This window comes from Bison bison, unplaced genomic scaffold, assembly GCF_000754665.1.
Source record: "Bison bison bison isolate TAMUID 2011002044 unplaced genomic scaffold, Bison_UMD1.0 scf7180017864139, whole genome shotgun sequence".
In the NCBI taxonomy this organism is placed as follows: Eukaryota; Metazoa; Chordata; class Mammalia; order Artiodactyla; family Bovidae; genus Bison; species Bison bison.
In genome coordinates, this window is record NW_011494711.1 from 7,029,632 (window position 1) to 7,042,984 (window position 13,353).

At 35.2% G+C, this 13,353-nt stretch overlaps 1 protein-coding gene across 2 annotated transcripts in view; it reads right to left on the reverse strand.

The window, feature by feature from the left end:
• STAM2 (signal transducing adaptor molecule (SH3 domain and ITAM motif) 2) overlaps nucleotides 1–13,353 on the reverse strand; it is a 50,873-nt gene that overhangs the window by 10,120 nt on the left and 27,400 nt on the right. The window contains exons 6-11 of one of the 2 annotated variants that reach the window (XM_010839998.1): nucleotides 12,248–12,317; nucleotides 11,456–11,642; nucleotides 5,397–5,491; nucleotides 3,089–3,168; nucleotides 2,867–2,954; nucleotides 1,020–1,074 (exon numbers count right to left, since the gene is read on the reverse strand). In XM_010839998.1, the coding sequence (XP_010838300.1) occupies nucleotides 1,020–1,074; nucleotides 2,867–2,954; nucleotides 3,089–3,168; nucleotides 5,397–5,491; nucleotides 11,456–11,642; nucleotides 12,248–12,317 (575 nt within the window). Of the gene's footprint in view, nucleotides 1–1,019; nucleotides 1,075–2,866; nucleotides 2,955–3,088; nucleotides 3,172–5,396; nucleotides 5,492–11,455; nucleotides 11,643–12,247; nucleotides 12,318–13,353 lie in introns of both variants that reach the window. The other variant, XM_010839997.1, reaches the window with a different exon arrangement.

Genomic DNA, 13,353 nt, shown 5'->3' on the forward strand with positions numbered 1-13,353 from the left:
AAGCCCTCTTTTTAATCTTTTCCATTTGATTATTCACTAACCATTAACATACCTGCACTGAAACCAAAATAACAAATTAACAGTAGATACTCCATGCTTTCTCCAAAATAAGACCAAAAAATATGATGAAATTGACACCGTAATTTCATTCACTGAGACAGGGATTTACTTTTCATTTCTATAGAAAATACAACAACTTTATTAAAAAAAAAAAAAAAAGTCCTAGGGAACAAAGATTATAATCCTCAGTGACTAGAAAAAACCTTGCTACTACTTTTCTCTGGTAAAGGCTGATAAGAAGCAAAGTAGCTCCTGTTCTTCCTATGCTGTTTTATACCCAAGTTCAGTAAACAGATATTAGAAAGGGATGATGGTGGGACACTAAAGCCTTCTTCCTTGTCTGCCATTCACCATGGATGCCCCCTCTGACTTAAGATATAAAGCTCTGAGGAATAAGAGAAGGGGCAAAACTAAGTTAAAAGCTCAAAACCCTGACAGTCTGACCTTCAGGGCTGCTATCTCTAAGGAAGAGTAAGACTCGATGGGATAATGAAATCAAAAGGACAACAGAAATACAAGGAAGAAATATGAGAAGAGAAGGTGTGTAAATCGGATTTAGAGTAAAAAAAGAAATTTCACTGTAAAGTTTTAATACTTTTCATTATATACTATTTCAAAAAATACTACTTTGCATTATATAATAAAACAGTGCTTGCCTATGATTCCTGTTCTATTTTGTGCTCTGTTCAAATTTACTCTTCATTATTCATTATCCCTCAACTCCAGCCCAAGTACAAAAATAAAGATAGGAGTCCATCATTCTACATATAATACACTGCCATGAAAAAAGCTATTACCGAAATCAGAAGTACCATTCTATTAGTCTGTAAGGGTTTTTAGAAACAGAAACAATTTCAAAAGACTGAACAGTTCCACAAAAACTTTCTAGCTTAAAGTTCTGCCAAAACAAGTCAATGTAAGAAAACTATACTTGTCATTTCCTGCATGAAGAGTCTCACCTATCAATCTCTTCAAGCTTTTCATCTATCATTGGACCCATCTGTTGGCAGATATCTGTAAACACAAAAATATTTAAAAATCTTGAAACTAAAAAACCAGTTTAAGTCAATTTCAACAATTTTTAACAACAGAGCACCAATATGTAACACCATGTAAAATATAAAGAGAATTAACTTATGCTAGAGAAAGGACTGCAATAGACCCAACAGTAATACTATTCAGCACTAATATTAATATCATGTGACCAAGGCAAAGTAAAAATCAGAACAGAAATCCCACCATGTTCTTCCAAAGTACTACTTTATAGACTGAAATTTGGAGTTATCTCAAAAACCTTAAAAATACTTAGAATACTATTATTAGTTACAATAAAATGAACTTGTCACAATATATAAAATAATTATATACAGATTAGATATGAAAAATTTTCATTTATTTAAACCATTTCAAAATAAGTTTTATATCTCCAAATGTAAACATTGATACAGTAGCACAATATTCTATATTCATAACCAGATTTTCTTCTATGAAAAATTTAATAACATTTATACAAGACTTCTGGGAGAAATATCAATAACCTCAGATATGCAGATGACACCACCCTCATGGCAGAAAGCAAAGAAGAACTAAAAAGCCTCTTGACGAAAATGAAAGAGAGTGAAAAAGTTGGCTTAAAACTCAACATTCAGAAAACTAAGACCATGGCATCCAGTCCAATCACATCATGGCAAATAGATGGTGAAACAATGGAAACAGTGAAAGACTATTTTGGGGGACTCCAAAATCACTTCAGATGGTGACAGCAGCCATTAAATTAAAAGATGGTTGCTCCTTGGAAGAAAAGCTATGACCAACCTAACAGTATATTAAAAAGCAGAGACATTACTTTGCCAACAAAGGTCCATCTAGTCAAAGCTGTGGTTTTTCCAGTGGTCATGTATGGATGTGAGAGTTGGACTATAAAGAGAGCTGAGCACCGAAGAACTGATGCTTTTGAACTGTGGTGTTGGAGAAGACTCTTGAGAGTCTCTTGGACTGCAAGGAGATCTAACCAGTCCATCCAAAAGGAAATCAGTCCTGAATATTCATTGGAAGGATTGATTTTGAAGCTGCAACTCCAATACTTTGGCCACCTGATGAGAAGAACTGACTCATTTGAAAGACCCTGATGCTGGGAAAGATTGAAGGTGGGAGAAGGGGACAACAGAGGATGAGATGGTTGGATGGCATCACCGACTCGATGGACATGAGTCTGAGTAAGCTCCAGGAGTTGGTGATTGACAGGGAAGCCTGGTGTGCTGCAGTTCATGGGGTGGCAAAGAGTCAGACACAACTGAGCGACTGAACTGAACTAAAACATTTATCCCAGAGATTTTTCTCCCAATGGATTTTTTAAAAAGGCACAAAAACATCTATTTTAATTGCTTCAAATTTCTTAGAGAGTAAAAAGACACATCAGCATGTATCAAATACCCCTACATTACAAAGTAAACATAGATCATGTATAATTTTGACCTTTAAAATTCTGATACAAGAGAATTAGAAGAGGAATAAGAATTTCCAACATTTTGCTCAGTTACTTTATGATGCTATTTCTAATTCTGTCCTTTTCTGAACTGCAAATTTCATGAGTGGGCTTACAGAAAAGTAAAGACTTCCCCAATGAACAGGATAGGAAGGTTGTAACATCTTCCAAGTCATATGTTTACTATTTTACTACACTAGTCTACTTCCCACCAAAGATTTCTAATCTCTGGAAGCAACCCAAGGCAGAAAAAATTTAAGACATTATAAATTGCTAAAACATTAAATGACATTAAGGTAATCCCTAATATTCACTTAGTACCTTCTAAGTCCAAGAGGTCTTGAGAATCTGGTTTTGAATCTGTTGGATCTATACTCTGCAGTACCTGCAGGGCTCTATCCATCTTATCCTAAAAAAGTAACAGGACACCTTATGAAGAGTTTTAATTTCAATGATTATAAAAATTTATTTTCAAGCATTCTCAAGAATAACACGTTTTAAAAGTCTTGACAGTTTAACCATTAAACAAAAGAATGACTCTACCTCATCTATATAAACAGGCTCAGGCTCTGATTTCTTAATTTCCTCCTCCTCATCATCAATTATATTCAATTTGTCCACAGCTGCTATGGAAACAAAGTAAACTTTAAGTTCCTCAGTATTCACCTTGGTAGTTTAGTCATTAATTTATAAATAGCCTGTGATTATTCATAAGAAAAAAAAAAGGAAACTCTAAATAACAACATTTCATAATCAATATAATCATAACATTTTGTAATCAATATACGTTATTACATATGGTCACTGATTCATGCCACAACTATCTATTTAGCCCTTACTATATGATAAGCATTGTTCGAGGCATTGAAAATACACTAGTGAATAAAACAAACAGGAATCCTTACCCTGATATAACTTACATTCTAGTGGAACAAGTAAGCAATATTAACGGGAGCTGTCATTACAGGCACCTTCCTAAAACTGAGTGTTATTGCTAGGGTGAAAATATATATACGAGAGTAGAGTATTATCTAATTAGCTAATTTCAGAGTTAAATCTATGAACTACACTCTTTCCTGCTATAAAAAATTATTTTCTACGTGTAAAAAAATTTAAAAAGAGACCTGATTTCAACCTGATAACAGTTACAGTAACACAAAACAAAAACTTTTCTTAGAAAAGAGAAGGTTGAAAAATAACTTAAAAAAATATATACACATATATATAGAAAATTATTTAAATGCTCACTGGAGAACTGCCACAATGTACTATATTTTAATAAGTAAATCTGAATTAGAAACGAGTTGCCAGTCCAGGTTCAATGCACAATACTGGATGCTTGGGGCTAGTGCACTGGGACGACCCAGAAGAATGGTATGGGGAGGGAGGAGGGAGGAGGGTTCAGGATGGGGAACACATGTATACCTGTGGCGGATTCATTTTGATATTTGGCAAAACTAATACAATTATGTAAAGTTTAAAAATAAAATAAAATTAAAAAAAATTATAATCAAAAACTATATAACCAAAGAAGTTTTAAGTCCCAACAGTTATTTCAAATATTTAGTTAACTTTCAAGTATGCCCTAAGAAGCAGAACTTAGCATAACACGAGGATTTACTGAAAATCCAGGGTATTTTTTACTTTTAAAAATAGAAGCTCAATTTCTCCAGCCTATAGTGAATTCTACGGCATTCCCTGAGCATGGTCTATCAAGCTATTAAACCTAGTGTCTCCAATGTTCATATCAACTTAAGAGTCAGAATGGAGGCAAAAGAAGTATCGAGTGGCAGAGTACTCAGTATTCATCTCTCTCAATTTTAACTGAATGCATCATTCAGTCTACACAAAGATGATGCTACACACGCTGTAGAGCTTTCAATTTAAGTTCTCTAGAACGATAAAGATTAGAAGCAGTATGTTCAGCAGCTATGTCAGTACAAGTACATTCTAATGGCAGAGTAGCCGACTTTAGAATCCTGGCTCTACCACCTACTAGCCAAATAACCTCAGCCTCAGTTTTCTTATCTATAAAATGGGATAGCAAAAGTACCTATTTCCCAGACTTAAGAAGATTAAATGAAATAGTGCAAGCAAAGGACTTTGCACAACAGCTGATAAACGAGTGCTTAAACACCACTGAGCAATTTTATTTTTGACCCTCACCATCATTAGTATTTTTACCAGTTGTTCTACACACTCAGCACCACCACCCTACCCCCCAACTCCCTGCCTGCCTAACAAATGGACGCTTTCTTGGCATGGTTGGCAGCAGCTGTGTAGAACTGTCTGTGGCTGCAAAACTGAGGGAAGTCCAGAAGATGTGAACTAGGAACCTACTGTCTTGATTACATTACTTTGTTATTGTTTTGAGTTCCCCGGGACCAAATCAATGAAAGGAAAAATCTACAATTTAGGAGTACTCCTAACCCCTGTAATCACACTCAGCACTTGTCAATGGATCCCCCAACCTGCCTGCTTTGATACTGCGCTTCAATGATGAATAAAACATTTTTTGTACTAGACAAATGCAAATAGCCTCTTAAACCATAATTACACTGATTTAAATATTTACATGGTCAAGCATAGCTTACTTTATGCCTTATATGTACCTATGCACATTAACTCTCAAAGGATTTAAAATATAATGATAAGGAAATAACTCTAATTTGGAATTGACCTGGGATAAGTTAACCCCTTAATTTGGGAAGAAGTAGGTTAAACTGTATTATTCATGAATAAATTATTGAAAATAAGAATTAAATGCCAATCTACTTTATATTTCAAACCAAATCATAAAATTCAAACAGAAAACTTCAATAGATTTAACCTTTCCATAGATTTAACTTACCTGCCTCTGATTCTATGTTTAAATTACATGTTACAAAATTAGATGGGAAGAGTCCAATTCCTCTGTGATTTTCTCCTTTCCACCAATTAGCATCACTGAAAATACAGTACAAAAATGCCATTTGTTACTCTATATTTCATTAGTGTCAAGAGTAATTAAAATAAAAATTAAATTTAGTCTACTTTGAAAATACTAGTTCAAATCCCACTATATTTAAAAGTAGTTCTTCTTAAACTTGTGTGTTAGTTGCTCAGTCATGTCCTACTCTTTGTGACCCCATGGACTATAGCCCTTCAGGCTCCTCTGTCCATGGAATTCTCCAGGCAAGAGTACTGGAGTGGGTAGCCATGGCTTCTCCAGAGGATCTTCCCAACCTAGGGAAAGAACCTGGGTCTCCTGCATTGCAGGCAGATTCTTTACCATCTGAGCCACGAGGGAAGTAAACTTAATAAGAAATATAAAAAAGTACAAATAAAATAAACATCTATATTCTCATACTTAAATTCAGAACCTATCAACAACTGGTCATATTTGATTCTGTACTTTAAAAAAAAAAAAAATTACAGATAACACTGAAGTTTCCTTTATCAACACCTCCAAATCCCAAACTCACATCCATCCTTCATACCACCACCAAGTTGATACGTCACCTTCCTTCAGATATATTTTTTATTCATTTACTATATCTATAAACTCTATATTTATCTATAGAGCTTACAGATATAGATATATATAGATATGTATAGCCAACTCTATAGATATTAAGTTGGTACAAAAGTAATTGCAGTTTTGCATTGTTGAACTTTGCCATTTGATATTGGAGTGTTCTTAAATAAATATGGTTATGTTATACACCATTTTAATGCACATTTCTTGCTTTTATTTTTTTGCTAATGACTTATTACTTGTTTATATTTATTTTAGACTAGGGAAATCATGTTAGACAAAAAAGCAAATTGGAGTGGTTTTCTTATTTGAGTTCAAAAGTAAAGCAGCAAGGACAACTCACAACATCAACAACACATTTGGCCCAGGAACTGCTAATGAATGGACAGTGCAGTGGTTCAAGTGGTTCAAGTTCTGCAAAGGAGACAAGAGCTTTGAAGAGGAGGAGCATAGTGGCCAGCCATCGGAAGGTAACAACATCATCAAAGCTGATCCTCTTAAAACCACGAGAAGTCGCCAAAGAACTCAACGTCGATCATGCTATGGTCGGTCATTTGGCATTTGAAGCCAATTGGAAAGGTGAAAAACCTCGATAAGTGGGTGCCTCATGAGCCAACCACAAATCAAATAAATCGTCATTTTGAAGTATCATCTTCTCTTATTCTACGCCACAAGAACAAACCATTTCTTGATCACATTGTGCTATGCAATGAAAAGTAGATTTTATAAGACCACTGGTGACGACTAGCTCAGTGGTTGGACTGGTAAGAAGGTCCAAAGCACTTCCCAAAGCCAGACTTGCACCAAGAAAGGTCACAGTCACTGTTCGGTAGTCTGCTGCCACTGTGATCCACTACAGCTTTCTGAACCCTGGTGAAACCATTGATCTGAGAAGTATGCTAAGCAAATCGATGAGATGCACTGAAAACTGCAATGTTTACAGCCATCTTTGGTCAACAGAAAGGGCCCAAATCTTCTCCACGACAATGCCTGACCACATGTTGCACAACCAATGCTTCAAAAGTTGAACAAATTAGGCTACAAAATTTTACCTCATTCGCCATATTCACTTGACCTCTCACCAACTGACTACTTCTTTGAGCATCTCAACAACTTTTTGCAGGGAAAATCATTCCACAAACCAGCCTGAGGCAGAAAATGCTTTCCAAGAGTCAAATCCCGAAGAACGGATTTTTTTTTTTTTAATTTTTCGAAACCACTTTCTTAAAGTTTTTACATACAAAGAGCTGTACCTATTTACCGTACAACTCGATGGATTTGCAAATTAGTATGCATCTGAACATCATCACCACAGGTTATACAATAAATATATCCATTACCTCCTAAAACTTTCTCCACCCATCTCTATTTATTAATTTTTGGTGATAACACAATGTAAGATCTCCCTTCACAGCAAATTTTAAGTGCACAGTACAGACCATAATCCTAGACACAATGCTGTAGAGTAGAACCCTTTAGGATTGATCTGGAGCACAGATTTTTATACTACAGGAATAAGTAAACATTTCTTGTTGGCAAAAATGTGTTGATTGAAAAGGTTCCTATTTTGATTAATGAAGATATGTTCGAGCTTAGCTATAATGATTTAAAATTGATGGTCCAAAACCACAATTATGTTCGCGCCAACCTAACATAAATGTTAATCATTATATATCTTTTAAATTTTATAGGTTAATTCTTTCAGATTTTATTAATCCCTTTTAAAGATCCATCACACAGATATGGCATATCTGATGTACTCATCCCCATGCAGGCAGACATTTAGGTTATTTCCAGTCTTTTCTCTCACCCTTATAAAGGCTGGGATAATAATGATTCTAGATTTTAGGGCACACATGCAACAATTCTCTAGGCATGTGCACAGAGACAGGCTTGCTGGGCCACAGAACCTAAGCATTTTCCATTTCACTAATGCTGTCAAATGTTCCCTGAAGTGGCTGTGGCAATTCACCAACCTCCTTTCCCTCAGCAGCATGTGAGAATATCATTTTTGCTCCCATGTATTAACTGTCCAGGCAGCACTTGGATTGCACAGGAGAAATCATCTCTTACTGCTGTGCCCATTTGCACTTCTGAGCATCCAGACTGGCTCTTCCCTAGACTGCTTGTTCATATCTTCTGTCCATTTTTCTTTTTCCACTGGGTCATTCGTCTCTTTTCATGAATATGTAGGAGTTCTGTACATATCTGAAGAGCATTTGTTTGTCTGTATTATGCAAATACCTTGAATTCCTCAATCTATTCTCCTTTATATTTGCCTAATAGTTTCACATTTTCCTTTATAGCACTCTTCCACATTTAGGTCTTTATTTGGAATGAAATTTTATGTACTGTGTGAAGCTGAATCAAATTTTATTTATACTGCATAGAAAGTCAATTCATCCCAGCAAAATCTATTTAATAGTACATCATTTTTCCTACTGATTTATGATAGTCTATCTTTCAAACAGCAAGCTGCTATCTGTTCATAAGCTTATTTCTGGGTTCCACCCTGTTGCAATAGACTATATTTATTATAACCTCTTAATATGCCTTGATACATGACAGGAAAAGTACCTTCTCTGTGTTATTGTAGACCTTCATATTTCCATATTAATGTCAAAATAAAAATGTTTCCAAGTTCTCTGGAAAAAAGTCTTATTGAGCTGTTAATGACAGAATGAACTGTTTATGTATTAATATTAGAAAAAGTAATCTTTACAATATTAAGGTTTCTTCAGCATAAATGACATCTCACTCCATTTATATTTATTGATATATAAATATATATATATTATTTTATATCTTTCAAAGGATTTATAATTTTTTTCCATGAAGTCCTTAAGTGTCTTTGTTAGGTTTACTTATTCCTGCTGCTGCTAAGTCACGTCAGTCGTGTCCGACTCTGTGCGACCCCAGAGACGGCAGCCTACCAGGCTCCGCCGTCCCTGGGATTCTCCAAGCAAGAACACGAGTGGGTTGCCATTTCCTTCTCCAGTGCATGAAAGTGAAAAGTGAAAGTGAAGTCGCTCAGTCGTGTCCGACTCAGCGACCCCAGGGACTGAAGCCTACCAGGCTCCTCCATCCATGGGATTTTCCAGGCAAGAGTACTGGAGTGGGCTGCCATTGCCTTCTCCTATTTATTTCTAGATCCTTTATAATATTTGGGAGCACTAAGAATGACATTTTTTGGTATACTCTGTTAATAAGGAATCTGCACCTGTCTATCAGCTGAGTATTTCTTAAACTGAAGTCTGAGAATGATATATTTTCAAGGGACTTCAAGTTCTATATGTGAAGTTTTAAATTTTGTACTTTTAATTTCAACAGAATATAAAAACAATGGATACAGTCATATTCTGGATCATCCAGATGACCTCTTTTTTAATGCAAGACGGCCATTTAACTTTAGTACCCAAGTGTGCATTTGTGTTTAAAATCTTGCCAGTAATAACCAATCTCCTAGAATGATAACATTTTACTTATGTGTGTTGATGAGCACATCTATGGCAGTTTTAAGATTGGGGTTTCCTAACATCAAAATGTGGAGAAGGAAATGGCAACCCACTCCAGTGTTCTTGCCTGGAGAATCCCAGGGACGGGGGAGCCTGGTGGGCTGCCATCTATGGGGTCGCACAGAGTCGGACACGACTGAAGTGACTTAGCAGCAGCAGCAGCAGCAACATCAAAATGACATTTAATCAACCTACATATTCCATCATATTCATGTTGAATTCTCTTAGTAGTTTACAACAGAAAAAAACATTCTCTTTTGCAAGGATAAGCCTTAACTGAAAATAGTTTCATATGAGTCTAAGTTATTTAATGGATTTGTGCTTTAACTAGACACCAACGAAAAGACACATGGCTTCACAATGACGTAACCCTTTACATACTGCAAGCCTGCAGACCATACAGATAACATAATGCCACATGAACATCAAATGACATCAAGGGATATGGTATGTATGCAGGAGTCACGACAACCACATAAGAAACAATCAGAAGAAAATTGAGTTATCAGAGCAGTGAGCAGAACAGACTTGCTGAAGAAAATGAGGAAGCAGCTGTGCCACTGATCAGTACTGTTATTTACCTTGTGAGCAGTAACTTACACTGGAAAATTTTCTCATTACATAAAAATAATGCTCATTTTGTAGTTTTTCTTATATTTATTTTATAAATGTCCTTCATTTTATGCTTGTATAAAAGTATCAGAAGTGTAAACTTAAGTTCTTCTATAAACATTTTACACCCAGAAGCCTGACATTTCAGACTGTCAGCATTCAGACCCCATATTAACCCTTCACCTTCACATCTATTTATTCTCCTTCAGGGATCATGTGCTTTGGTCCACATGATTATTTAAAAAAGAAAAACAAAAAAGACTCTTAAAGAAAAAAAAATGATTATTTTCTAAGTAAACATAATGTTATCTTGACTGTGTAAGAGACCTTCATTTTCCTGTTCTGTAAGATCAAAGTTCACCCAAAGTGAACCCACTGGATAAGCCTTTTTTCCTAGAGGTGTGTACCAGGTGTGACTCCGCTTTTTTCTGGACCCCAACATTACCTTTTATGGCATTCACAATCTCCATACCACATATTTACTTGTAAAGTAATCTTAACTCCCTTCCTTTATTCTAGGTTTTATGAAGAAAAGAACTATTTCCTCATTCTTTATTATAAATAAACACAGCATATTCATATAGTATTTTCCCAATAAATATTTACTGCAGCAAAGTAAAACCATTTTGGGTTTCTACCCATTTAAAAATATACTAATGTATCCTTACTAAGTTATTTATAATGGATACCAAATACATTTGCAATCTGTTAGTAACCAGTTGTTAGGTCTCACTCTTGCTAAATTTCATCAATTTCTTTTAAAAGCAAACTAAAGTAGAATTAGTCTCAGTAAAGACAAATCTATTCTTTATTACAAGTATAAGTGATAGAGAAATTGTGAGGGAGAGGCAGTAGCAGATTAACAACTGGGGAGGAGCTGAGCATAGTTTTTAGCTGAGCTGATCAAAGGTATTACAGCTATATCTCTTCCTAAAGTTGTTTTTTTTTTTTTGCCAGTAATTTTGGTATATACAATTCTCAGTGTAAATACATCCAAATGACTGAATATTTCTGCGTCTCAATTGTGATAATAAACAATATTATTCAATACATTTTTAACCCAAGATACAAAGAACACTTTATTACCAAATTTAATGAAAGAATAAGAAACTCAAACTACCCTAATTTCAGAAAGAAATAATTAAGGCAGAAAAGGTTCTAGTATGATTTAAATACACCAAAGTCAAAAGCTGAATATTCAGCATTCTAAATTAAGGATATGATACTGAATAACTTCAAAATATTCCAGAAACATTTAAAACATACCTGTCATCCAAAACAATAATAATTTCACCATGTTTAAAAGTGAGTTCATTGTCCTCAACGGCTTCAAAATCATATAAAGCTCTCACTTTCCTTGCAACTTTATTATTTGACTGAATTTCTGCAGATGGATATAAGGATTTTGTTTCTGTGTGCTGCTGCTTCTGCTCTTGCAATGATAATTCAATAGCTAGTTTGAAAAATTAAAATGCAAAAAACAAGACAGACAGTATTAACTCTGATTTTTTAAGAGATTAAAAAGAAATATTACATAATATACTATTTAATAAGAATAAATCAAGTGAATGTTATTTGTCCAGTTAAATACTAAACAATTAGCTTTTGTAGGGTGGGGGTGGGGGCAAAAGGGGACAGGGCAGACAACTATGACATTTTTGAAAATAAAGTTTTTGCTCATTCCTTAATATCACAGTCTGTCATATACAGCAGCTATTATTTTTACAGCAAACAGATTGTGACATTATAATATGGGTAGCTTTCCATATAGAACAAGTCATGAACATATTTCTGTGCTTGACTCATAACTCTGGCATTAAAGAAAAGGTGAAATGTAATCTCTTCAAAGGTAGGACACTAAAAACCATTACTTGCAAGGATTATGAATTCAATTAACCTTATATCATGTCAGTTGTTTCTCTTACGTTTTCAGACTCCACTGATTTTTAGATTTGAGGTAAAATACTACAAGTAAACTCAGTTTTATTTTAATTTTTATTCCAATAAATCATTCTGCAAAGATCAGCAATACTAAACTACATGTGCTTGATTCTTTACCTTTAGCTATATCTTCATCTTCTTTGTTTTTGTTCGATGATGTACCGTTTTTGGCAGCAGCTGAGACAGTCTGTAATGTATAAGTAAAATGAACACAACTACCTTTTCAAAGAAAACACAAGCTCTATAATTACTTGCACATGCTAATTAAAAAAAACAACTAATGTAACTAATGAGTTTGACTTAAAAGTGAAGGTCTTTATGATAATTTTAAGTAGTTGTTTTCAAATACTAAAACAGAACATCAGAATTTTCAAGAAAACATGAAAAAAATCACAAAGGGCATGAACTGGTTTACATTTTGCATCAATCTTAGTATCTGACACAGAACCTGGCATAAAGAAAAGTACTTAAATATACATCTTTCCTGACTGCACTTCCTGATCTCGGTGGTCCAAAGCCTCCAATTCAGTGAGAGGTGATACGCTGCACAGAAGTACCAAGAAGCCAGGATAAAGAAGAAGAGCAGAGGCGGGACGCAAACAACAGGGGCAGCTCCTGTTAACCCCCTTCACTACTCATTGTGTTTGAATGGTGGTGACTCTTCAGACATAGCAGAGGACTAAGGAAAGTCATGCTTAAACTTAAGGGCATGGAAGACAGAGATGTCCAGGGTTCCGAACCATCAACCAGTTTTTTCCGAATCATCAGCACAGATTTTTGAGAATGACTTGCAGAAAGGACAGAGCAAGGAAAAGCTGGCTTTTTATTACTTTTAAGACTTTTATTTTTAAATTTATTTTTAATTGGAGGATAACTGCTTTACAATGTTGTGTTAGCTTCTGCTGTTTATGACAGTGTGAATCAGCTATAAGTATACATATATCCCCTCCCTCTTAAGCCTCCTTCCTACCCCATCCCCCAGCCCACCCATCTGCGTCATCACAGAGCACTGAAGCTGAGCTCCCTGTGCTACATACAGCTGCTTCCTGCCAGCTACTTATGTTACACATAATAGTACATATATGTCAATGTTACTCTCTCCATTTGTACCACCCTGTGTTGCCCCACTGTGCCCACCAGTCCATTCTCCATGTCTGCAACTCTATTCCTGCCCTTCACATACGTTCATCAGTACCATTTTTCTCGATTCCATTTATATGGGC